The sequence below is a fragment of the Propithecus coquereli genome, unplaced genomic scaffold (genome assembly GCF_000956105.1).
Source record: "Propithecus coquereli isolate 6110/MARCELLA unplaced genomic scaffold, Pcoq_1.0 Scaffold146, whole genome shotgun sequence".
Classification (NCBI taxonomy): Eukaryota; Metazoa; Chordata; class Mammalia; order Primates; family Indriidae; genus Propithecus; species Propithecus coquereli.
In genome coordinates this window covers 2,643,259-2,666,759 of record NW_012138969.1, presented here as the reverse complement: position 1 = coordinate 2,666,759, position 23,501 = coordinate 2,643,259, and the positions used below count along the sequence as shown (strand labels likewise).

Here is a 23,501-nt window from a genome sequence, read left to right as displayed (position 1 = left end):
CTCTAGCCTGGGCAACATAGTGAGACTCTGTCTCAAAAAAAAAAAAAAAAGAAAGTATATGTTCTAATATTGCATGTGTAAGCTTTCACAGAAATTGTGTATTAGGAAACAGAGTTTAGAGATAAGGCTATTGTAACAATGTGGACTTTTTTGTACCATAAAGAAAAAGGCATTGTTCTTCACTTGGAACAGAGAACGTGATTTGAGTGTTGTATAACCATGCCCTGTCACAGATGAAAGAACTAGCAATGGGTTCCACAGCTGATAAGATCTCTGAAGGCTCTGTAAAAACAGAATGTTATTTTTCTGGTCAGAGTTTTCTCAGTAAATGTCAATTTTTAATGTTTAAAACTGACAAATTATTTTCACTATTTGTTAAATTAGGAGCCTGGGAAATCATCTGCAGTAGTAGATCTCTATTATGGAAATTCAATCTTTCTAGCATATCTTTATCATTATCTGGTATATCTCTGAATATATGTTTTAGGGAATTATACAGCTTTTAAAATGCCAAAGTAAGGGAAAAACTGAGTCCAGGTCCTATAGATACCATTTTTATGGCTTATTAGTGTTCTAGTTGCTCTTGTATAAAATAAAGACTGGAATATTGCTTTAATTTACAGCATTTGGCCCTGGCTGATTTCTCTTCTGAATAGTTTCCATCCGCATGAAGAGGATCTCTCAAGTACCAATGGTAAGGGCTGCACTAACCTTGTGTCATCGATGTGGTTCTCTGTCACTAATAGTGGGTTTAAGGCCAGAGAAAAATAGGTTTTGGGTGGTAAGTGTTTGGCTTTAAATTCAGTGTCTCAGAAGTGACTGACTCTACACTGATTAAGTGGGTGGAAGTAGAGATAATGTTCTCCTAGTTCTTTCAGCAACTTATTCTTGTTTAAAACTACTTTTGAATAGGAGTCCAGAGAATGCAATACCGTTGCATTCTTTCCATCTTTTCCCCTTCTTCCTCATTATTACTGTTTTTTTTAAAAAAAAGGAGTTAATGTGAACAGCATTGCTCTATCAAAGTAATACCTGCTCATCATAGATAATTTGGTACATAAAAACGTAAAGAACACAAATCACTTATAGTTCTCCCATACAGAGATACTTTTTACTATTCAGATGATAGTACATCTTCTTCAAACCTTTTTCTTATGTGTACACACAAATAAGAAATAATCGGTGTCAGATACACTTTGTGCCTGCTTTTGAAATTTAGCATTTATTGTTAGCATTTTCTTTTGTCATCAAGCATTTTGAAAACACTATTTCTACTGGCTTCATGCTATTCCATATTATGGATGTACCATAATCTATTTACTCGCCATTGCTTCAAAATTTTCCCCATTGTAAATAATGCTGCACTGAACAACCTGTAGCGTGGCTTCTTTCTTCTATTAGATCAGTGTTCCTCAAGTATGAATTTACAGATGAATCACTTGACTCATTAAGATACCGTTTATGATTCAGTAGATTTGGGATAATGCCCAAGATTCTTTGTTTCTTTCAAGCTCCTAGGTAATGTCAGTGTTACTCAATGCTTTGAGTAAAAGGACATAGGTAATCTAAACATTGGGATCATTGGATCCAAGGCCATGATTTTTTAAGACTGCTGATTAAAAAAAAGAATCTATCCTATTCAGCATTGAATATTAGATGAGTATGGGGGGGGATGTCTATGCCCCAAAAGTAACCTGCAGGGTTTTGACCATTAGTTATTTTCATCAGAATTACTATGAAGAAGAACAGAGAGCTATAAGCATTATAGTCTCTTTCTGTATGTTCATTTTTTAAAATTTTATTCATTTTTTTTAATTTAGTGAGCAGTGTTCTACCAAACAGTAGTATTTTAATTAAAATGTTTGCAAATTTTGATTTCCACCCTTCTTAGCTACACCACTTCCAGAGGAGTTTGAGTTACAAGGATTCTTGGCTTTGAGACCTTCTTTCAGGTAGGTGGCGGCTGAAGTAGGTTGATTTCATTGCCAGTGTTATAGTATTAAAATGAGCAGGAATCAGACTTACGTGTGGAGGAACCTCTGATCTGTTGAGCTGTATTGTATTTTCCTAACAGCAACTGGAAGCGGAAGTTCGTTGACATAGTAATGGATTTGTGTATGTCATGCCTTTATTTCCTATGTAATAGGAATTAAAGTCTAACCTTTCCATCTGTACCCTTGATCCCATCCCTTCCTACCTCCCAAGAAACTTGCTCTGTTATCCTCTCTGCTTGGTATTTCTAGTTTCCCTTCTCCCTTTTTTTCTTCCTCTCTTCCCCCTTCCCTTTAGCCTAGTAACGTGCCTCATTCTTTATTAATAGGAAGGTAAAATACAATTCTCATCCTCGTATTTCTTTAATGTTGCCCTATCTTTCTATCATCAAGCTTCTTTTAAAAAGTAGTGTAGAGATTAACCTTACTGACTCTGCTTCAAGTCCTAGTCATTTCTCAGCCTGCTGTGCAACTTAAACTATCGATCAGTACCCTTCTAGATACCAAATCCAGTAAGTTCTTTATAATTTTCATCCTATTTAATTTTTGTTCAGCATTAAGTCTGTCGATCCCCTTCCTTCATGAAACCTTTTTCCTTAATTCTATGACACTATTCTTCTCCTACCCTTAGCACGCAGTCTTTTTCACTATTTCTTTTACATTACATGCCTCTTTACGTTGTCGTTCTCTAAGGTTCTTTCCTTGTCCTTTCCTTCCAACTTTCTACATTCTCCCTCGTGATCAAATTCATCTCTATGTCTCTTGGATGACAAGTCCCAAATTTTCAGTTCTGACTTCCCTTAGAATTTGGACCCATATTCTAACAGTCCGACTTCCCTTATGCATTTTATACTTTAATGTGATCTTGCATTTGGTCAGCAAAAAATAATCTTCAATCTTCATTCTGTATTTCTGGGTTTGTTGTTGCTGTTGTTGTCGTTTTAAAGAGAGCCAGGGTCTTGCTCTGCTGCCCAGGCTGGAGTGCAGTGGTGGGATCATAGCCCACTACAGCCTCAAACTCCTGGGCTCAAGCAATTCTCTTGCCTCATCCTTCTGAGTAGCTAGGGCTACAGGTGCGTGCCACCACACCTGGCTTATTTTTCACATTTTTTTATGGAGATGGAGTCTCACTGTGTTCCCCAGGCTGGTCTTCAACTCCTGGCCTCAGGTGATCTTCCCACCTCAGCCTCCCAGACTGCTGGGATTATAGGCATGAGCCACTATACCTGGCTTTCTACATTTCTTATTTGTGCCTGTGGTATTATCCGCCTACGTGACTAAGCTAGAAATCTGAAAAACCCTTATTTCTGTAAGTCTTTCTCACCAAGTCTTTGTGATTTTATGTCCAAAATGCCTCTTAGATTGAACTTCCATTTATTTCCCCGTACACAGTTCAGCTTTTAGCACTGCTTACCTGGAGTATATACAACCTCCCTACTTATAGTCTCTTTCCTTCTATAATCCATTTCTACACTGCCTCCAGAATTGTATTTTTAAAATATAGAACTAATGATGTCCTGTAACTGATATAAAAACTTTGATTTACCCACCCCTGGTTGTTCCAATATCTTTTTCAGCTAGTTGCTCAAATCATAGCACTATCCAGATCTTAGTTTTTCAGCCTGATTTTCTGCCACTTCCCTTCTCCGTCCCCTAGTACTTACACACTATATACTCGCTATGTCCTATACCTGAAAAGCCCTGCATTTTTATTCTTCCACACCTTTGTTCATGCTGTGCCTAGAACACTCTCTCCTCCTCTGCTGCCCTTCCCTTATCAGCCTGATAAGCACTTACCTGTACCTATCAAGGTCCAACTCAGGTGTCACTTACTCTGCGAAACCTTTCCAGAGCTTCTCAGAAGGAACTCATTCTCCTTTTACTGTGTTCTCTTATTCTTTGCCCAGCTTTTATTATAGTGCTTATCAGATTGAATCATAATTATTTGCTTCTAAAGGAAGGGAATATTTCTTAATTATCTTTGTGTCCTCAGCATCTAGATTACCACCTGGCAATTCTTTTTTCTTTTTTTGGTAGATACGGGGTCTCACTATGTTGCTCGGGCTGGTCACAAACTCCTGGCCTCAAGCAGTCCTCCCTCCTTGCCTACCAAAGCACTGGGATTACAGGTGTAAGCCACTGCACCTGGCCTGCCTGGCAATTCTTAAATTTTTTTTTTTTTAAAGTTTAATAAGGAGAAATCTGAAAAATCCTTATTTTGGTTACCCTTCTGGTATTAATGAGTTTTGATGGTTTTCTTGGTTTTGTTATTGTTGGTTTTGTTTTGTTTTATTTGTTTGTTTGTTTTTGTTTGTTTTTTTTTTTGTTTTTGGTCTATATACTTTGTGATATTTATACATTTTTCTCATTTAGAATGGGCCACATTAAAGTGGGTAGATTAATAAATACTATTTATTAGAATAGGCACCTTTAGTATTGCTACACTCATTTCAAGCAAATTAATTAAAATATTACATTAATGTAATGAACTTGTATGTTTTCTTCTCTGCTTTGTTCCATTGCACGTAAAATCTTTGGGAGTCTAAATTCAAACAAATGTGGTTTGGTTTACATCAAGTAGCTAACCTGTATGGGCAACATCTGAAGCCACTGCAGTTAATTAGATGAACTTGGTTGCCTGGAAAATATTGTTAGCCGTTTAATTTTCTGATACGTGCTTGTGTCAATTTTAGGAACTTGGATTTTTCCAAAGGCCACCAGGGTATTACAGGAGACAAAGAGGGTCAGCAGCGACGAATACGACAGCAGCGCTTGATTTCTATAGGCAAATGGATCGCTGATAATCAGCCAAGGTATGTCCGTGAGGCTTCTGGTCGACTCCTTTTTAACCACTTTATCAGACACAGACACATACACACACACACACACACACACACACACACACACACACACACACTCCTCCGTCTCTGTCTCTCTGTCTCTCTGTCTCTCTCTCTCTCTCTCTCTCCCCCCTACCTCACATGTATTTTAGGCTTTGGTACGAATGCTATTATTTATGAACTCTTAAATTAAGTCAAAATGTTGGTAGCACAATATCAAATTATGACCCTAGTGGTCAGTATACTCTTTTAAAAATCTCTGTGCTCCCCATTCCACTGCCTGTTATGGAGGAGTTGGTCTTGTCTCTCTTGTTTATCTTGAGCTTCTGCTTTATAAATCTATAAATCTGAGTTATATCTTCATAGGCACAGGGATTTGTGGACTTGGTGGTCAGTTTTAGTGAGGACAGACCAAGATGGTGCTACTGGCTAGCTAAATACAAAGCAGATACGATAGTGCAAGTGAAAGAACACAGGTTTTGGAATCAGATACGTTTAAGTTTCCAGTTTTACAGCTTCCAAGATGCATGTCCTTGGGATTCCCCCAAGAGATTATTACCTTTCCACAATCAATAAGTATTTATTCCTTTTTGTATTCAGGTTCCTGTCATATAGTAGAGACTTCAATGCTTGCATGTTTGAATGAACTTATCACCTGAGATTCAGTTTCTGTACCTTATAGGACATGTGAAGGACCTAGACTAGTGTCTTGTATTTAAACCATGCTTAGGAAATATAATTATTAGCAAACATTGAAATGGCAGGTGGATATTTTGGGGTGAGGATAAGTGTGATAATGAGAACTTGAGTTTCTAACTACTTTTTGTGTTATCTGAATCCACATTGTTTATCCTGATATTTCCATAGTTTTTACTGCTAGGAATATATTGACTGTTGGATCCATACACAGTTCAGTTGTTATTGTTTTTTAGGTTAATGTTTTTCATATATGGATTTATTTTTACTTTTTTAGGCTGATTCAGTGTGAAAATGAGGTAGGGAAATTGTTGTTTATCACAGAAATCCCAGAGTTAATACTAGAAGACCCCAGTGAAGCCAAAGAGAACCTCATTCTGCGAGAAACATCTGTGATAGAGTCGCTGGCTGCAGATGGGAGCCCAGGACTGAAATCAGTGCTGTCTACAGGCCGAAATCTGAGTAACAACTGTGACACAGGAGAGAAGCCAATGGTCACCTTCAAAGAGAACATTAAGCCACGAGAAGTGAACAGAGACCAGGGAAGAAGTTTTCCTCCCAAAGAGGTGAGAAGGGACTATAGCAAAGGAATAACTGTAACTAAGAATGATGGAAAGAAGGACAACAACAAGAGGAAAACTGAAACCAAGAAATGCACCTTAGAAAAGTTACAGGAAACAGGAAAGCAGAATGTGGCAGTGCAGGTAAGCTGTATTTGAACTATAAAGCAGGTAGAGGAAGGCTCACACACAAGGCAAGATTTTTCGTTTTGTTCTAAAGCCTTGAGAATTGGCCATCCTGGAAGTTTAAATGCATTCTTCTAATGCATAGTAAGGTTATATAAGGAGCTTTGATAGAGGGTTACATTATCAATTCTTGAGAATTCTAATGTGAGTGAAAAGAATCTCAGCCTGATTTGACACTTCTCTCAGTTCTCCAGTTTAAGTGATTTGAAATGACCGGTTGTAGAGTCATCAGTGCCACACAGGATTATATTTTCTTTGGGAGGTATAATTACTATGTTAATGTTATATATAGGTTATAGTGGAGATTTGGAGTTTTCTGTAGATCTAATAGAACCAAGAATATATTGAGGCTTATACAGGTTTTTTTTGTTTGTTTTTATGAGATTGACTATACAAAATAAAATATATTCTTGGAAAAAGATAAGGCTCTTTTTCTTGACATTTATTCTTGTCCCAGCCAGTGGCATTATATCACTTTAATATTATCCTGGCTCATGGGAATTTGTAAAGTAAGAACCCACGTCTCTTGCTGGAAAAAGATAAACAATGCTCAGTTATTTGTGGCTTTGTTTTTTTTAAATAGCTTTCCAAAGAGATACAGATAATTTCATACAAACAGAAAAGTGTCTTCACTCTGTGCCGGTTTTATTAATACCATTAATGTTTAAATAAATACTTAAGTGGCCATGTGATGTGTTAACACATTTGGCAAATGTGTGTTTGTGTGAGAAATCTTACATTGTTGAAGACTGCTTACAGACAAATAGTACCTGTTATGTATTTCCCTAATGGTATTTTTTTGTTGTTGTTTTTTAGAAAGGGAGAAATAAGAAAAAAATAGTTTCATTTTAAGATTTATAGTAAGGAGAAAAACAGAAAAACATGGTAGAAATTAAAAGACATGGAGAGAGAGAAGTGCTGGTGAAAGGCAAAAAATAAACCCAGTGATCTAGAAAGTCAAAGGATCAGTGTTTTGGGAATAAAGAGTCCAGCATTTCCTGCCTGCCCTGCCGTCATTCTCTGTAACTGCCTCTAACTAAGGTCTAGACTGAAAATAAAATGAACTTTCTGGTCTCTCATCCATCTCAAATCACCTATAGATGATTAAAGAAAGACGGATAATGGTCAATAATTCTGTACCTCATCCTAAATTTTCTATAAATACTACCTCTTTTCCCTCATTTTGCTCAACCTTGAGCATTACTTATGGCATCTACTTCTCTGTGGCTTTATGTTTAGGATCTCAGGACCTATTCTTTACTGCTGAAAGTTATCCTTATTTATTGAAGGATTGTAAAGTTGCAGGGTGAAGGGGTGGGTGCTTGACTGGGTATTCTTAAGGCTACCCAGATGAAATTAAACTGAGGGCCACAGTATCTCACCTGTGGGTTAATAGTTATTATTAATTCATAATTCATGTGTGCTACTTAATTAATTAGAGCATAAAGAGCCTTGGGCCCCATAACAGGCAGCTTAAGATCATGGACAAGTTTTTTTAACTTGGCATCAGGTATCTCGTTTGTAAAACAAATGGGCTCTAAGGTCCTTTTCGTATTTAGTATTTTTGTGATCATGTAAAAGCAAAATAATTATATTAGTAAACTTAAGCCCTATATCTTTTATTGACTATTAGATAATTTGTTTTGATTTTTCCATTTTTAACTTAGGTGAATTTAAATATCTTCAGCGTATACTTTTTGACATAATAAGGCTTTAAATACTTTCTTAGGAGAAGGTGCTTCTTTCTGTACATTTGAGTTTCAGGTTATTATAGATAGTTTTGCTTCTGTTGGTCATAGGTAAAATCCCAGACAGAACTAAGAAAGACTCCAGTGTCTGAAGCCAGGAAAACACCTGTAACTCAGACCCCAAGTCAAGCAAGTAACTCCCAGTTCATCCCCATTCATCACCCTGGAGCCTTCCCTCCTCTTCCCAGCCGGCCAGGTAAATACGTGTTTTATACTTTCTTCTACTTAATCCCATCCATTTAGGAATTTCTATTCAGTCACTTAGTAATTTATATTCCATTGGGGTGACATTACCAAGTCATCATGTTAAAAAGTAGAAAGAAGCTCTATTCTCTAACGCTATTTTTGAGCTGTTTCTCTGTAGTTTACATGCAAGTACATGTTTGTTATCATGAAGGAATTCCTATCACTAAACATAAGATGCCACCTTTAGAATACTCTGATTACTTCAATGGATAGAGGAAAAGTAGACAATAGTCTATATTTAGTTCTAAAAATCAAGTTAAAGATTGACAATATGGCTGATCTCTTACTTTTATAATGTGTTAAAAGGCACCCCCGTCAAAAAAAGATGACTTTTTTGCCTTTCTCTTGCTAAGTTTCTTTAGAACTAAAGCTGTGTTCTTCTATTTTGAAGGGTTCCCGCCCCCAACATATGTTATCCCCCCTCCTGTGGCATTTTCTGTGGGCTCAGGTTACACCTTCCCAGCTGGTGTTTCTGTCCCAGGAACCTTTCTTCAGCCTACAGCTCACTCTCCAGCAGGAAACCAGGTGCAAGCTGGGAAACAGTCCCACATTCCTTACAGCCAGCAACGGCCCTCTGGACCAGGGCCAATGAACCAGGGACCTCAACAATCACAGCCACCTTCCCAGCAACCCCTTACATCTTTACCAGCTCAGCCAACAGCACAGTCCACAAGCCAGTTGCAAGTTCAAGCTCTAGGTCAGCAACAATCCCCTACAAAAGCCGTGTCGGCTTTGGGGAAAAGCCCGCCTCACCACTCTGGATTCCAGCAGGTAAGTTACAGTACAGTCCAGCTGAAATGATCCAGTGTGTGGCTAGTTACTGATTAAGCTTTAAGACACTTCTTGCTTAGATTTGTAATGATTATAGGAATACAAAAGTATTGTTCTGTTGTTTAGGGAAGTTGAAAAATCTTGATGAGGTGCTAAGATAGATGTGACACCAATCTTAAATAGTGGCAGCCCCATAGCACTTGAAGCAGAAAGGGGGAAACACAGTCTCATACACATATATTCACTCATTCATTCATTCATTAAAACTCTTAAATAATTGAATTGAAAGAGAATGTGAGTGGAGTGAGTGCCCATAATCTGTTCCTAGAAAGCTCTGTGTATTGAAAAATCTAAAAGGTAAAGGAAAGTGTTGCATTTCTTAAGAGTTTTTTTTTTGGTTGGAAAGCACCTCGAGTTCATTCTGTGATTCTTGAGCATTGATTATAAGTAATGTTGCATTTTTTATCCTCATCTTGATGACAAGCATTTCTTTTTTAGTATCAACAGGCAGATGCCTCCAAACAGCTGTGGAATCCCCCTCAGGTTCAAGGCCCATTAGGGAAAATTATGCCTGTGAAACAGCCCTACTACCTTCAGACCCAAGACCCTATAAAACTGTTTGAGCCGTCATTGCAACCTCCTGTAATGCAGCAGCAGCCTTTAGAGAAAAAAATGAAGCCTTTTCCCATGGAGCCATATAACCATAATCCCTCAGAAGTCAAGGTCCCAGAATTCTACTGGGATTCTTCGTACAGCATGGCTGATAACAGAGCTGTGATGGCACAGCAAGCAAATATGGACCGCAGGGGCAAACGGTCACCAGGAGTCTTCCGTCCAGAGCAGGATCCTATGCCCAGGATGCCATTTGAGGTGTGTGCTCTTTCCTATCACCAGGCACTTGAAGATAGGTCTGGGGTTGCCTGTCCTTTTCATTTCTCAGATAGATCTTATAAAGGGCACCGATTCATCAGTACTACAGAATGCTACTGAGTAATTGGTGCAGCTCTTCTCTTCTCTTCAGAATTGCACAGTATGTTTTCGTTTGGGGAGCTGCTGAATTCTGTAGCTGATTTTGAACTGTGATGGTCTGGCAGAGAAATGATCTACAGAAATCCCTAACACAGCAAGTTAGAGAATTCTGAGACAAAGAGCTCCTCTCAGTTTGGCTGAATCATCTAAGTTTAAAAATAGGGTTACCGAGTATTTAAACAAATGGCAACAAATTTTCTGCTAGGAACAAAGTCAGCCGTTATCTTAGACAGTCGTTCCTTTTCCTTGCCCTTTTTATTGATGAGAAACAGGTGTGTTTTTAACTTTTTTAAAAGAGCTGTTTCTCTATTTGTTAGCACAAGGTATGCTAACCATTTTGTTCCATTACATTGTTTACTCACTGGCCACGCTAACCTTTTACGTTCTGCTAATTTTATATTGTCTTGATCTTCGCCACTGTCCTTGTGTCTCTCTGCCTTTGCATTTCAGAGCCTTTTGCTCTTTGTGTAATACTATTTCGCTATCCCCTTGACTTTAGTTGCCTTCATTCACCTAATCAGCCTACTTACTCCTTTGTGCTTTTTGCATCTCACTGTGATCCTTTCTGTCACTAGGACCCCAAGAGCTCCCCTCTGCTTCCTCCGGACCTGTTAAAGAGTCTGGCTGCCTTGGAGGAAGAGGAAGAGCTGATTTTTTCTAACCCTCCTGATCTTTACCCAGCTCTGCTGGGGCCTCTCGCCTCTCTTCCTGGACGAAGCCTCTTTGTATGTATTTGACATAATTCTGCTTCTCACTCTAACCCCAGCTTCTTTTCTGAGATTTTGTAGTACTTAGAAGAGGTGATTTCTTCTTTCTGGGATTTTCCTTCTTTACAGAAGTGTAAAACATATTTTATGATTGCCTAAACTAACCTTAAAATGGTAGTAGAACATGGCAAAACTTTTCTGACTTTATAGTCAGAGACATACCCTGGCATTATATGTGTTATCCAGAAAGCATTCTGCAGGGCTTGTCATATACAGGGTGTGATGCTGGCAAATTAACTCACTTTTCAGGTGGCACTTCCATCTAGACCCAGAAATTTCAAGTGTCATTTAATCTTGCTTAGGAACAGTGAGATTTATTTCTCCTATGTAGGCACAATAAGAAAGGAAATATGTTCTAAGTTTTTTAAATAACATTATTTAACAGTATGTGACTCTTTTCTGTTTGGTTAACTGAACCGAGAAGGAGCCCTGATCTCAATTCAGAGTTGGATTCATAAATAGAATGAGTAAAAATGAAGAGGATTCTATTTATAAACATTGTTGGAGTGCCATAAATGAGTGAATATGAAGATAAGTAACTAGGATAACAAATGATAAAATCTAGGAATCGTTTAGTGCATCTTTTTAAAAATAATCTTCAAGAACCCAGCTTGCGTTTCAGAGAATGTCATTTTGTGCACTTGTCAATGATTACCTTATATTTTACTAAGGGTAGAGAGACTAAAAGATAGGGAGAAAGATGTATGCTAATGAGGATTTCCCCTCTTCATTATGTCTTAATAAAACATAAAAAGATTCCGAATTTTACTTTCTTGCTGCTTTCCCATAAACAGAGGAGAAGAAAACATTTGTAAGATTAAAATGCATTAATTTTAGTGTCAGGAGAAATAAAAGCGTAACAGCTCTCATGACGGTAGCTGCCATCCCTGGCCCTTGAAGTTCCCTTAAGAATTTGCCTGTGTGAGTGGCAGTAGAGGCCTGCTATCAAGTTAACAGCAATAAAAGATCCCTGGAAACTCAAATGCTAATCGTGCCGTGATGGGAGCAGAGGTTGTGGAAGCCTGGTTGTCGCACTGTTGCCTCTGCGTGTTTGCCTTTCTTGCTGCTTTTCTGCTGGAGTGGCTTGAGGGACTCAGGGGAGTGCCTCTCTGTCTACTTGTTTCCTAATCCCTGAGTTCCTGTTGCTCCTGCCCCTTCTGCTGCCAGTGGAGTCGATGGTGGGACAAATAGGAGTTTTTTTCAGTCTATTTTTCTTTTCTTTCTTTCTTTTTTTTTTTTGCATGTTTAAAAAAAAACCACAATGAAAAAAAAAAAAACACCACCAAACCTTGACTACAACCCTTCCTATATTTAGCATCGTTAATGATGCATGTGTGAAAGTGCCTTGCGTGTGGTAAGTGTCTCATAAATGTTTAACCAGCTATTCAATGATAGCGTTAGAGATTTGGCATTTTTTTCCCTAATAACTTTCATACGGGCGATAAATGTGAGCTTGACTCTTAGCAACTATTTTAAAATACACAGCAAATAGAGCTGCTTAGCAAACGTGGTAACAAAACCATTTTGTCAAATGGACTTGAAAGACTAAGTCACCAGTGTTAATGTTTTAAAAATTGGGGTGTGGTGGGGAACAGTGCTAGAACAGTTCAGCATTTTGTTTTGAGATTATTTCAGATGCAACTATTGACAAGGGGAGTCCTGAGGTTCGTGCCTAGTAAACACCCAGAACTGCTGTTTTCCAGGTCTCTGGTCCCTGCCAGAATAGAAACTCTGTGCTAGATCGAATACACTGGGAAAGGAGGGTGCTGTCTGGCTTATCTGTGGAAACTGGAACTTAGCTGGTGTCGTGGTATTAGCAGATTTGAATTCACATCTTCTGAGTCTCACGTGATACGTGACGGGCGAGTACAGGCGTGCTTAAGTGATGGTCTTTTACTGTGGTTCTATATATATCTTAAGATTAATATAAAGAAATGGAAGGCATAACTTACCTTTTTTTTTTTTTTTTTTTTTGGAACTATGAAGAAATCCTTGTTGGAGAAGCCCTCAGAGCTCATGTCACATTCATCCTCTTTCCTGTCCCTTACCGGATTCTCTCTCAATCAGGTAAGTAAACAGCTGAGAATCCTCCTTTGTGCTTTTAGTGTAGGCTGACATTTTCTTTCCCATACTCTATTAGTATGTCTATTTTTCTTTCCTTTCTTCACCTAATATTAGTGTCTCCAAATATTTGATTTTATCCCCTTTGTCTCTTACTGGGGCAGACTGGTGACTTGTGCACGATGACTTTAAACCCTCTAACTTCTCAATAATGTTGAAATTCTTGGGGCTTTGTTGTTCAACCAAATAAATTAGTTACATTTTTTAACCTAGGTGGTTTATATAGAGTGAAAGAAAGGGTGAGAGAAAGCAAAGGGGAAAATAAATCTGATGGGAAAATTAAGAGAAACAAAAAGAAAGCTTTCAGGTTTCTCTTGCTAAGAAAAGATTAAGGTGTATCAAGCATCCATGAACATGACATTGCATTTTCTTAAATCTCTCTCCTTGGAGTGAGTTTATAACTTGACTATCGTGTCTTTCAGGAAAGATACCCAAATAACAGTATGTTCAATGAGGTATATGGGAAAAACCTGACAACCAGTTCCAAAGCAGAACTCAGTCCCTCAATGGCGCCCCAGGAAACATCTCTGTATTCCCTTTTTGAAGGGACTCCATGGTCTCCATCACTTCCTGCCAGTTCAGGTATAACCAGTCTTTAAATTGTAGATCTTGCATTTCCTGTATACTCACGTTGATTAAGAGTTAAGTGATAGGCCGGGCGCGGTGGCTCACGCCTGTAATCCTAGCTCTCTGGGAGGCCGAGGCGGGCGGATTGTTTGAGCTCAGGAGTTCGAAACTAGCCTGAGCAAGAGCGAGACCCCGTCTCTACTAAAAATAGAAAGAAATTAATCAGACAACTAAAAATATATAGAAAAAATTAGCCAGGCATGGTGGTGCATGCCTGTAGTCCCAGCTACTTGGGAGGCTGAGGCAGAAGGATTGCTTGAGCCCAGGAGTTTGAGGTTGCTGTGAGCTAGGATGACGCCACGGCACTCTAGCCAGGGCAACACAGTGAGACTCTGTCTAAAAAAAAAAAAAAAATAGTTAAGTGACGTTCTGTAATTATAAATATATTAAGTTTTGGTTTTTTGTTTTTTTAAGTAACTTCTGAAAGAAATAGGAAAAAAGTCTGGTGAATTGGTTCATGTAACACATGCTACTGAAAAGCTTTTTACATCCTCGGTAACCAGCAGAGTTCTAAAGGAGAAAAATAGAAGTTCTATCTTATGGCTCCCAGCTGTTTTCAGTTTTGTTTGTAGATGTGCATTCTTTGCATGAAAAGCTATACCTTTTTTTTTTGAGACAAGGTCTCTCACTATGTTGCCTACTCTGGACCCAAACTCCTCCCACCTCAGCCTCCTGAGTAGCTGGGACTACTGGCGCATTCTACTGCACCCGGCTTTTACTTTTTAATATAGGTATTTTTCAACTCAATTTTTTGAAAGAGTCTGATTTAATAGTAATTCTTAAGATTAGGAAATTCTATTTTTGATAGAGAAGACCAGTAAATACTTACCTGAAACAAGCATGCCCAGAATAGTGTGTTCAGTTGATAAAATTTTCTACTATTTTTGTTTTGCTTTTTTAAGGCAAAGAATATACCTTAAATACATGCAGTAAGGCAAGTTAGTGCATCTGGTCAGATTCCCTTTGGGCCCTTGTTTTGCCTTTTCTTCAAAGTCCTCTGGTTATTTTTAGGAGAATTTAGGTGTTTGGATCTACAGGAAACTAGTTCTTTGTATGTTTGTGAAACATCTATTTAATGTCCTGTGTTGCTGTTATTTAATAGATCATTCAACACCAGCCAGCCAGTCTCCTCATTCCTCTAACCCAAGCAGCTTGCCCAGCTCTCCTCCAACACACAACCATAATTCTGTTCCATTCTCCAATTTTGGACCCATTGGGACTCCAGACAACAGGGATAGGAGGACTGCAGATCGGTGGAAAACTGATAAGCCGGGTGAGATCTTACTTTCATTTCCTAACAAAAGTGAAAGAACTTACTCCATCCTTCCCCAGGGTTTGGCACTTGGCAGTGATAGAATATTGTCTTGAATTCTTCTTAATCTCTTTTCATCCCTTAGCCATGGGTGGGTTTGGCATTGATTATCTCTCAGCAACATCATCCTCAGAGAGCAGTTGGCATCAGGCCAGCACTCCAGGTGGCACCTGGACAGGCCATGGCCCCTCCATGGAGGATTCCTCTGCCGTCCTCATGGAAAGCCTAAAGGTGAGTGTATTTCAGGAACAAGAGCCACACGATTCTTACAGCAAAAGTGTCTCTGCTTTCATTCACGTAAATAGCCAGGCTTATTTCTAAGGCCTTTAGAATTGACTGATGCATAGCACATACGTAGCAAAGTCTAACAAACACAGTCTGCCTTACAAGTTTCTTAAACGGGAACTTTATTTTTAATATGTGGATTCACTAGTGATAAAGCAAGTATTTTCAGAGGGACGGAAACATGAAGGTTTTAGTTTCATTCTAAGGTTAAGAAGATTCTGATTCATTTTGGAATGTTTGATTGAAGCCCTTTCTGACCAAGTGAAAGAGTATCTAATTTTAGGAATGTTCTGTTTGCCTAAAACCTTTATAGTAAATACCCTGTGGTATCACATAGCGCTGAGTTTTAGTAAAAAGACTTCATATAAAATGTGATTTTACCTTTTCTGGTTTAAAATAATCTTAATGGGAGCTAACTAGTCTTGAGAGTCTTAAGACTTTTTCTAATAGCTAGATTTTTTAGGGGTTTGGGTGGGGTTCTTAGGACGTATATGCCTTTATGTTTGGCTGGGATTGAAAAACAAATCCCTTTCAGACAACCAGGCATTTGACCTCTGCTGACCAGATCTGGGCTATTTTTCAGTCTATCTGGTCCAGTTCCATGATGCATCCTGGACCTTCCGCTCTGGAGCAGCTATTAATGCAGCAGAAGCAGAAACAGCAGCGGGGACAAGGCACCATGAACCCTCCACACTGAGGCCAAAATGGCAACCCTGGGAATGAAGGCTCCATAAACCATGGCATGCTGGGTTTGCAGGACTGGCCCACACAGTCCCCTGCAGGTGGCAACCCTCTTTTCTGTTTCTTGCTGTCAAGAGGGTGTAAGTGTTCCACCAGCCCGCTGAGTGTGCACGAAATGTTCGCAGTGCAACAAAAAGAAAAATCCATCAGGAACTCTCCGTCCCCCTGGGGCCTTCCGGAGGGAGAGAGAGAGGAACTGCTGTTTATCTCACTCAGTTACTTGATATCACCACCTCTCACCTTCTCCATCGTGCATGTCCCCAGCCACATGGGAAGTGAAAGCTGAGAAGGGAAGGCAGATGGGAGAAGCCAATGGGAACTTCTCAGTCCTTTTTTCCTCTTTGGGGAATAAAATAGGAATCCATTAATGATTGCTTTGCTGACTGAGAATGTAGTTGAAATTATTCCTAAACATCTTTTATTATTGTTATTACTCTCAGTAGTAAAACATCACACTGAATTCTTCCATACACAGATGTGCTTCTAGTCAGTGTGTAGCAAGGAAAGCCCTGCTCACTGCTCCCGTGAGAGGCTGATGGTGACAGGACGGGAGTGGAAGTGTTCCATGAGGGAGAGTGCAGGGCCTCTCAGAAGGTTCTGGCAGGCCCTCCTCTGGCCTAGAGACTCCAGCAGGAAATGCCCTTCACTCTGTAGGTGCTCGAGCCCCAGTTGAGGACGCAGTGTGGGTGGTGGTGCTGGGCTGGACTAGCAGGCGACTGCTGTAGGATTTCAAATGACGTTTTTGATTCCTGTACATTTTACAGCAGCGTAACAAGCAGTCTCACAGAAGGCGGGCTGGTCCATTCATGGCCTGACACATTTTAATAGGTAGAAGCTTTCAGTGTGGTTTTTTTGTTTGGTTGGTTTTTGTGCCCCCATCTACTTACCACCCTCCTGCCCCGTCTCCATCCCTTTATTACCCTATGCTGTATGCTTGTAATTGTTTTTATTTCTAATGTATGCAACATCTCGCCAAGAAGCAGCAGCATGGGGTCCAGCAGTTGGGGCCCAAAAGACAGTCTGAAGAGGAAGGAAGCAGCGGCGTCTGCATAGCCTACAGAGGGGCCAGGCCCCTGCCCAGCTGCGGTCTCCCAGCCTCCACTTTCAGAGTGAAATTCAAGGCGACACGGACACGTGCACAGCATGCACAGAAGAAAACACAGCGAAGTCCATTTTGGAAAAGGCAAAAGAAAGGAAAATAAACTTTTATTTGCTATTTATTAGGAGGAAAGAGGACTGAAAATGGTCTTGTCTAGAAACAGAAGGACAGTGTTTCTGTTAGCCATTTCCTGGAAAAGTAATATTTTAAGGGGAAATTATGGAAACAATCTCAATGTCCAATTGCTGTGCTAGTGGTAGGGTTTATTTTCTGGGAGATCTCTCCTTTGTGTGTCTGTGAGTGTGTTTGTGTGCACACATGCCCATCTGCTCTCCCAGAGGGGAGCGATTGTGTGTCTGAGTGTGTGGCGTTAGCGTGGAATTTTAGAGCTGGGAAACAGCTGCAGAGCAAAGCACATCCAGGAGCCCCGGTCGTCACTGGAGTTGGGCAACCCCAGCAATTGAAAGGGGGGAGATAATGCTCATTGCTCTTCAGAGAGAGTGGTTGGAGCCCCCTTACGCTTGCATTATTGCTCTTTTAGTTTGACATGGTGTTTGGGTTTTTTGTTTTTGTTCTGTTTTTTCGAGGTCTGAAAGGGTGAAGCCCCCGACCCAATGGCAATATGGAACCCTTTGTGCTTCTCTCCAGCCCCTTCCGCGTGTCCACCTCCCTCCTCTCCCATCCCTCCCAAGCCTCTTTCCCTGCTACCTTTACCCAGTTTGTGCGTTTGAGCTCTGCATTCAGGCAGCTGCAACATTCCAGTGTTTGAACTGTCACTGATTCTTGCACCTTAGACAAGCTAACCAGGTTTACCATCTCACTCCCAGTAGTACCCAGTTCCCATCTAAAGCCCCATTCTGCATGAGAATTTGGTATTTGGAATGTTTTCTGACTCTTGGGGCGGGGTTCCTCGCCTTATCATCCTCGCTATGGAGTAATGAGGACGGGGAGGAGAATCATCACCAGAAACTGGTTTTGTGTAGTAAACTTTCTTTTATGGGTTTTTTTTTTGTTATGTTTTGTTTTGTCTGTCTGTGCAAGACCTGCAGCTGCTGAAATCAGCTTTGCCTTTAATTAAACCATGTTCTCTCCAACCAGATCTGTGTACAGATTATTCATTTTCCATCCTAAAAGATATAGTATTCAAGAAAATCCAACTTAAAGGCAAGAATTTCAGCTACTCACAAGTTGTCCAGGGAAAAGCAAAGATGATCAAAACTTGAATATGTTTCATGGTTATTTTTGCTTTTATTAGCATTCCAGGCTAATGAATTATTATGGAAAGGGATGAGTAGAAAGAAACTATCAAAATTTTTTAATAAAGCATGGCTTATGTTAAGGAGTTAACATCCCACTACTTTCATCCTTATTGTAGCTGTTAATGAGGCAGTTCAGAGACCGTTTATCCTTTTGGCCTATAAAATTCAATAAATCGGATTAGCAGTAACAGTAATTCTTGTTCTCAGCTTTGGGTTGCGTTTCTTCAAGTTGAGTCCAGGGTCCTCGATGGTAGCTTGCTGGACCTTCAGCTGTGTGCTGGCGGAAGCCAGTGCGGTAGCTCACCGCGAGGTCTGTGTGCTCATGATCACCTGTCCTTTCACCTAAGTGTTGATTCAGTCTACAGTTCACTTCCTAACTCTGCTTTTCACAAGCACCTATGCACTTGAAAAATTGTTAGTAAAGCTATACATACTCTCAAGAAGAAGGGAAGGAGGGGAATTAAAGCCAGGTACTAAGGTCTAGTATCTATGGAATCATTCACTCAAGTTAACCCTAAAAACCTGGATCATTGGGTTAAATGATAACCAAGTGAAACCACAGCATTCTATGTTTAGACATGTTTAGATACACAAGTACTTGGTATTTTGTTACAGTCGCCTACAGTATTCAGTACAGTAATGTGCCGCACACATTTGTAGCCTGGGAGCAATAGGCTGTACCATCTAGGTTTGTGTAGGTATGTTCCGTGATGTTCACACAACTGCACATTTCTGTCCCTGTCATTCAGTGACTGTACTATAATAGTAGGATAAGTTATTAATCAGCTGACTTCCTGAACACAGCTTTTCATCACTTAAGTGTTAATGGCATATATGCAGTATTTTTTTTTTTTTTTGAGACAGTCTCGCTCTGTTACCCGGGCTAGAGTGCCATAGCGTCAGCCTAGCTCACAGCAACCTCAAACTCCTGGGCTCAAGCGATCCTCCTGCCTCAGCCTCCTGAGTAGCTGGGACTACAGGCATGTGCCACCATGCCCGGCTAAGTTTTTCTATATGTTTTTAGTTGTCCGGCTAATTTCTTTCTATTTTTAGTAGAGACAGAATCTCGCTCTTGCTCAGGCTGGTCTTGAACTCAGCCCAAACGATCCTTCCGCCTTGGCCTCCCAGAGTGCTAGGATTACAGGTGTGAGCCACCACGCCCAGCCATATATGCAATATTGAACTCTTAACAAATATTCCTCTCTGAGAAGGCATAAAGGGATGTAATTCTAGTATTTTAATTCCCTATGGAATTGAATGTTATATTCCATGAGAACCTGTCACTCTAGTTTCTGTTAAAGCAATGACACTTAATGAAAAAAAGAAAACGATATTTATATGTGTATGCCTTCTGAATTACTGTAAGGTTACTTTAAGCCTTATAAGAGTCTGCGATAGTATGGTACAGGAACTGGAATGTTTATGCTTAGCCCTTGGGCCTGGACTCTTGGTGTCTTGTTTTGTTTTTGTAAGATTAAGTTTTTTATTGAGGTATCACACAGAGAAGTGCATCATTCATAAGTGTACGGCTCAGTGAATTTTTACAACGTGAATGCATCTGGGTAGCCAGCACTCAGAACAAGAAACAGATTATCAACACCCTAGAAGACCCCCCTCAGATGCTGCCATCCACCACTCCTCCCCCTACTGTGCCCCAGGCAGTCGTCGTCCTGGGTACTCACATCATTGTCTGACAGGTTAAATTTTAACAGGGAAGATTGAGGTTAACACTTCCAGACTATAGCAGAGGTGTGCTAAATCTTGGAAAGAAAGAAAGGATTCCTTTTGTTTGACTTCGTAGGTTGTAAACCATCCTAGACTTCTCTAGGAGTGCTTTTCAAATCTGTGGTTGCACGTTCTTCAACAAAAGCTCTGGGGAAAATGCCAAACTTCCCTTTGCACTCCCCTTCCAGCCATTCTTCATTCACTGAGAAAAGGAAAGGTACACGCGGGTTTCCACAACCAGTATAGATCTTCCGTCATCATCCCCGCCGCCACCCCCAATTGTGGTAACAGGAAAAAGAGAGTATTGGAAGCTGATTTGAGGTTAGAGAGTGGACATAGGGTTTAACCATCTTACTACTGATTTCTGACTTAGGCATGATAATGAAAGAGTAAAATGCAGAATGAATTGTGTGTTTTTCAGAAAGTTACCAAATAAATAAGGTGAAATAAATTGAACAATAAATCCTTAGATACGATTTTTTTAAGAAGGAGAATTTTATCTGAGCTTTGTTGGGAATCTGTTTAAACGGGAAATGCCATGGGTTTAATATATTAAAAGTGAAAATTCACTTTTAATTGATGAGTCAATTAAAAGTATTGACTCATCAAAGAGTTGAGAGTTAGAACTAGTAATGGGTTTAGTACATGTTTGTAAAATATAAGGATTTTAATAGCTCCTATTCTGAGCTTTTTTAATAGAGTGCAGGCATTGTACTAGAGTATGTATATAGTCAGACTTCGTAATAACACAGTTGTAGATATTAGTTATGTTTCACTAAAAGAAAAGGAGACCCAGAGAGTTTAATAGTCGTGTATCAATTCAGAGAACTATAGGTTGCAGAAGGTAAGCGTCGCATGGCTTGGTGCAAAGGCAAAATGATTCCAGCAAATTTGTTAACTCTGGGAAGGATCCATGGGTTCCAAAACATCCATCTTTAATAATGAAGATGTTATCTCAGCTGGCTACTTGTCACTTCCCTGCGCATTAGAGCAACAGACAGGGAAAGGCTGAGCACTCAGTTTTGTTCCCTGGAGTTAAACACTAGAAAGGAGATTGAAACCACTGGCTAAAGTTTGGTTTGTATGTTATTGCTGTATTCTCTCTGCCCTTGACCTTGTTTCAGCTAACATGTAAATTAGTCTCTATAATCTTGGAGTCGTGCTTACCCTTTGATAGCACCAGGATTACATCCCCTTCCGCAAATTCCAGGTCCTCTGGTTGGGTGGCCTCATAACTAAAGAGCGCTACCACTTGGCTCCCTTCCTTAAGCTGAGCTTCTGTTGGATGGTTATTAGCATCAGATTTTTCACTTTCCTTGGGTTCCTCTGGAAAGCCTTGGTCACCCTGAAATAACAAAGGGCCTGTTAATTTTCCTAATTTCCTGGCCAGTGGGCATTGAACATCACTAAAGGAAACAGTGAAATGTCATAGTAGAACCTGGGATATAAACTCAAAGGCAAGTTTGTGATCAGTGCCTAGTGAAGACCTAATATGTTCTTTATGAATACTGGATGATCAGATAATAAAAGGTCTGCAGAACCATATACAGTCTTAAAATGTCTTGCCGAAATCATACAGTAAGCCTGAGAAAGTTAGAATAGGCATTATTAATCTTTTTTTTTTCTGATGGGGAAACAGGTTGAGTCACAAGTAAGTGACAGAGCCCAGAGTCAAATCTGGGTTTCTTTCTTAGCACTGAATGTAACACCCTTTTCCCAGCACCAGCACCACTTGTTAGAAATGGAAATTTTCAGCACCAGCACCACTTGTTAGCAATGCAAATTTTCAGCTCCATCCCAAACCTGGTACATCAGAAAGTCCGAGGGTGGGGCCCTGTACTCTGTGTTTTAAGTCCTCCAGGTAACCCTGATAGTTGCTGAAGTTTGAGAACCACTGCGTGGTGCCACGCTTCTTAATCAGCACCGCTTCTTACACATCTTAGACGTAGGGTCTTAGACTTCTTACATTGTGGTCATTTTTGCTCCATAAATGGAGAAAGGTGTTTCTAGAGATAGGAGTCAGGATTTAACACATCAACATTAGAAATGCTGCTAAATGCTGTTTGTTGAACCTTGGCACGTCCTCTATCAGAAGGCAGCACACTAAGACGGACAGAGCCCTCCGGAGTCCACAGGGCGGGGTTTGTGTCCCAGCTCCACTGCTCACCAGCTGTGTGTCCTCCAGCAAGCAGTGTAACCTCAGAACCTCGGTTTCCTCACCTGAGTTGAGGCTAGAAGAATTAAATGAGATGACATGTAATGATAGTTGGCATTTATTGAACACGTACTCTGTGACAGTACTGTTCTAAATATATATAAATACCGGTTCATATAAGTGTGCCTGCACAGAGTAGATGCTTAATAAATGTTAGTCCATTTTCCTTCTAGTATGAGAATAACCTGACTTGCTGCCTCCAAAGGTAACAGATAGTGGTAAAGAGTATTTAACCATGACCCTCGAGCTTGGCTTGAGTTCCAGAAAGACTGTGCTGGGAGTTTGGGACTACTTAGCCATGCGGAGCCGCTAAACAGATTGAAGCTCTTGTCAGAGGAAAAAAATCAAAACAACTTTTAAGTGAAGTGGTTCACATTTAGAGCATAACCCTTTCTAGGCACAAACCTTTCAAGAAGATGCTGACAGGGTTGGTCCAAAGACAGTTGGCAAACCTAGAGTGACCTTTCAAACTCCCAAGGGACCCCTTGTGCTCACTCTTAGCCCCAGGTCCTGGGGCCTTTCTCTCAGTCAGAGACTAACCAGGCAGTCTCATCCCCAGTGGCTCTACTTACTGAAGGCAATTTTCTGAACTCGGAATGCCTCAAACTGGGGCCTATACAGGGCCCTCCTCCAACTCATCTTCTTTCATCCTTCCTCTCCCACTCATTTTTTTTCCCAGCGAACATTTGTCTTTGATGTGAGTGAGAGCATATCAAAGAAACCCTTCCCCTAACTAAACAGGGGCCCCTGCCCAGCTGCGAGGGTGAGGTTTGGAGGAGCAACTCTGCCTCCTGCCGTGGGCCCCAGGCCTAGATTGGCCAGAATAGCCACATGGTCGTTTCAACTGTCTCAAAACCCACTAGTAGGTGAAAAATTGTAGCACTCTAAAGGATTCACGTATGAACTGTTTCATATTATACCCACTACACTGATAAAACTGCAAATGCCACAGCCTAAAAATGCTAAGGCAGAAAAGCACAGGTGAGTGGAGGGAGAACTGAAACTGTCGTGGGAGCCCCAGTTAACTGCCTTGGGCTTCGGAGACGGTGGTTTCATGACATTGAAGGCGGGGCTCTCCCGGCCTCAGGACTGTGATGGGAGCGGATGACTCAGGAAGCTCACTGGCCAGCCTACCTGAGTTCGCGCCTTACTCACACGCCCCATGATCATTACCCCAAAGCAAGACCCCACTCTCTCCTGCTCACAGCATCGTAGCGCCGCAGTGTACGAGGCCTTGCATGACATGGCCCTGTTGCCTTTCCAGCCTCGTTTGCTGCCACCCT

The 23,501-nt window shown here is 40.4% G+C and overlaps 2 protein-coding genes across 3 annotated transcripts in view; one reads left to right on the top strand and one right to left on the bottom strand.

The window, feature by feature from the left end:
- The window catches only part of SMG7 (SMG7 nonsense mediated mRNA decay factor), a 79,849-nt gene extending 61,731 nt beyond the window's left edge, over nucleotides 1-18,118 (top strand). Inside the window, exons 11-22 of one of the 2 annotated variants that reach the window (XM_012640001.1) lie at nucleotides 624-694; nucleotides 1,892-1,952; nucleotides 4,685-4,804; nucleotides 5,805-6,093; nucleotides 8,073-8,217; nucleotides 8,659-9,038; nucleotides 9,537-9,908; nucleotides 12,821-12,901; nucleotides 13,378-13,537; nucleotides 14,685-14,855; nucleotides 14,980-15,125; nucleotides 15,763-18,118. In XM_012640001.1, coding sequence (XP_012495455.1) covers nucleotides 624-694; nucleotides 1,892-1,952; nucleotides 4,685-4,804; nucleotides 5,805-6,093; nucleotides 8,073-8,217; nucleotides 8,659-9,038; nucleotides 9,537-9,908; nucleotides 12,821-12,901; nucleotides 13,378-13,537; nucleotides 14,685-14,855; nucleotides 14,980-15,125; nucleotides 15,763-15,876 — 2,110 coding nt within the window. In that variant the 3' untranslated portion in view covers nucleotides 15,877-18,118. The remainder of the gene's footprint in view (nucleotides 1-623; nucleotides 695-1,891; nucleotides 1,953-4,684; nucleotides 4,805-5,804; nucleotides 6,094-8,072; nucleotides 8,218-8,658; nucleotides 9,039-9,536; nucleotides 9,909-12,820; nucleotides 12,902-13,377; nucleotides 13,538-14,684; nucleotides 14,856-14,979; nucleotides 15,126-15,762) is intronic. The other variant, XM_012640000.1, reaches the window with a different exon arrangement.
- A 1,277-nt stretch (nucleotides 18,119-19,395) lies between these two features.
- Nucleotides 19,396-23,501, bottom strand: part of NCF2 (neutrophil cytosolic factor 2) — a 28,246-nt gene continuing 24,140 nt past the window's right edge. The window contains exons 14-15 of the mRNA XM_012639999.1: nucleotides 21,171-21,348; nucleotides 19,396-20,205 (exon numbers count right to left, since the gene is read on the bottom strand). Coding sequence (XP_012495453.1) covers nucleotides 20,093-20,205; nucleotides 21,171-21,348 — 291 coding nt within the window. The 3' untranslated portion in view covers nucleotides 19,396-20,092. The remainder of the gene's footprint in view (nucleotides 20,206-21,170; nucleotides 21,349-23,501) is intronic.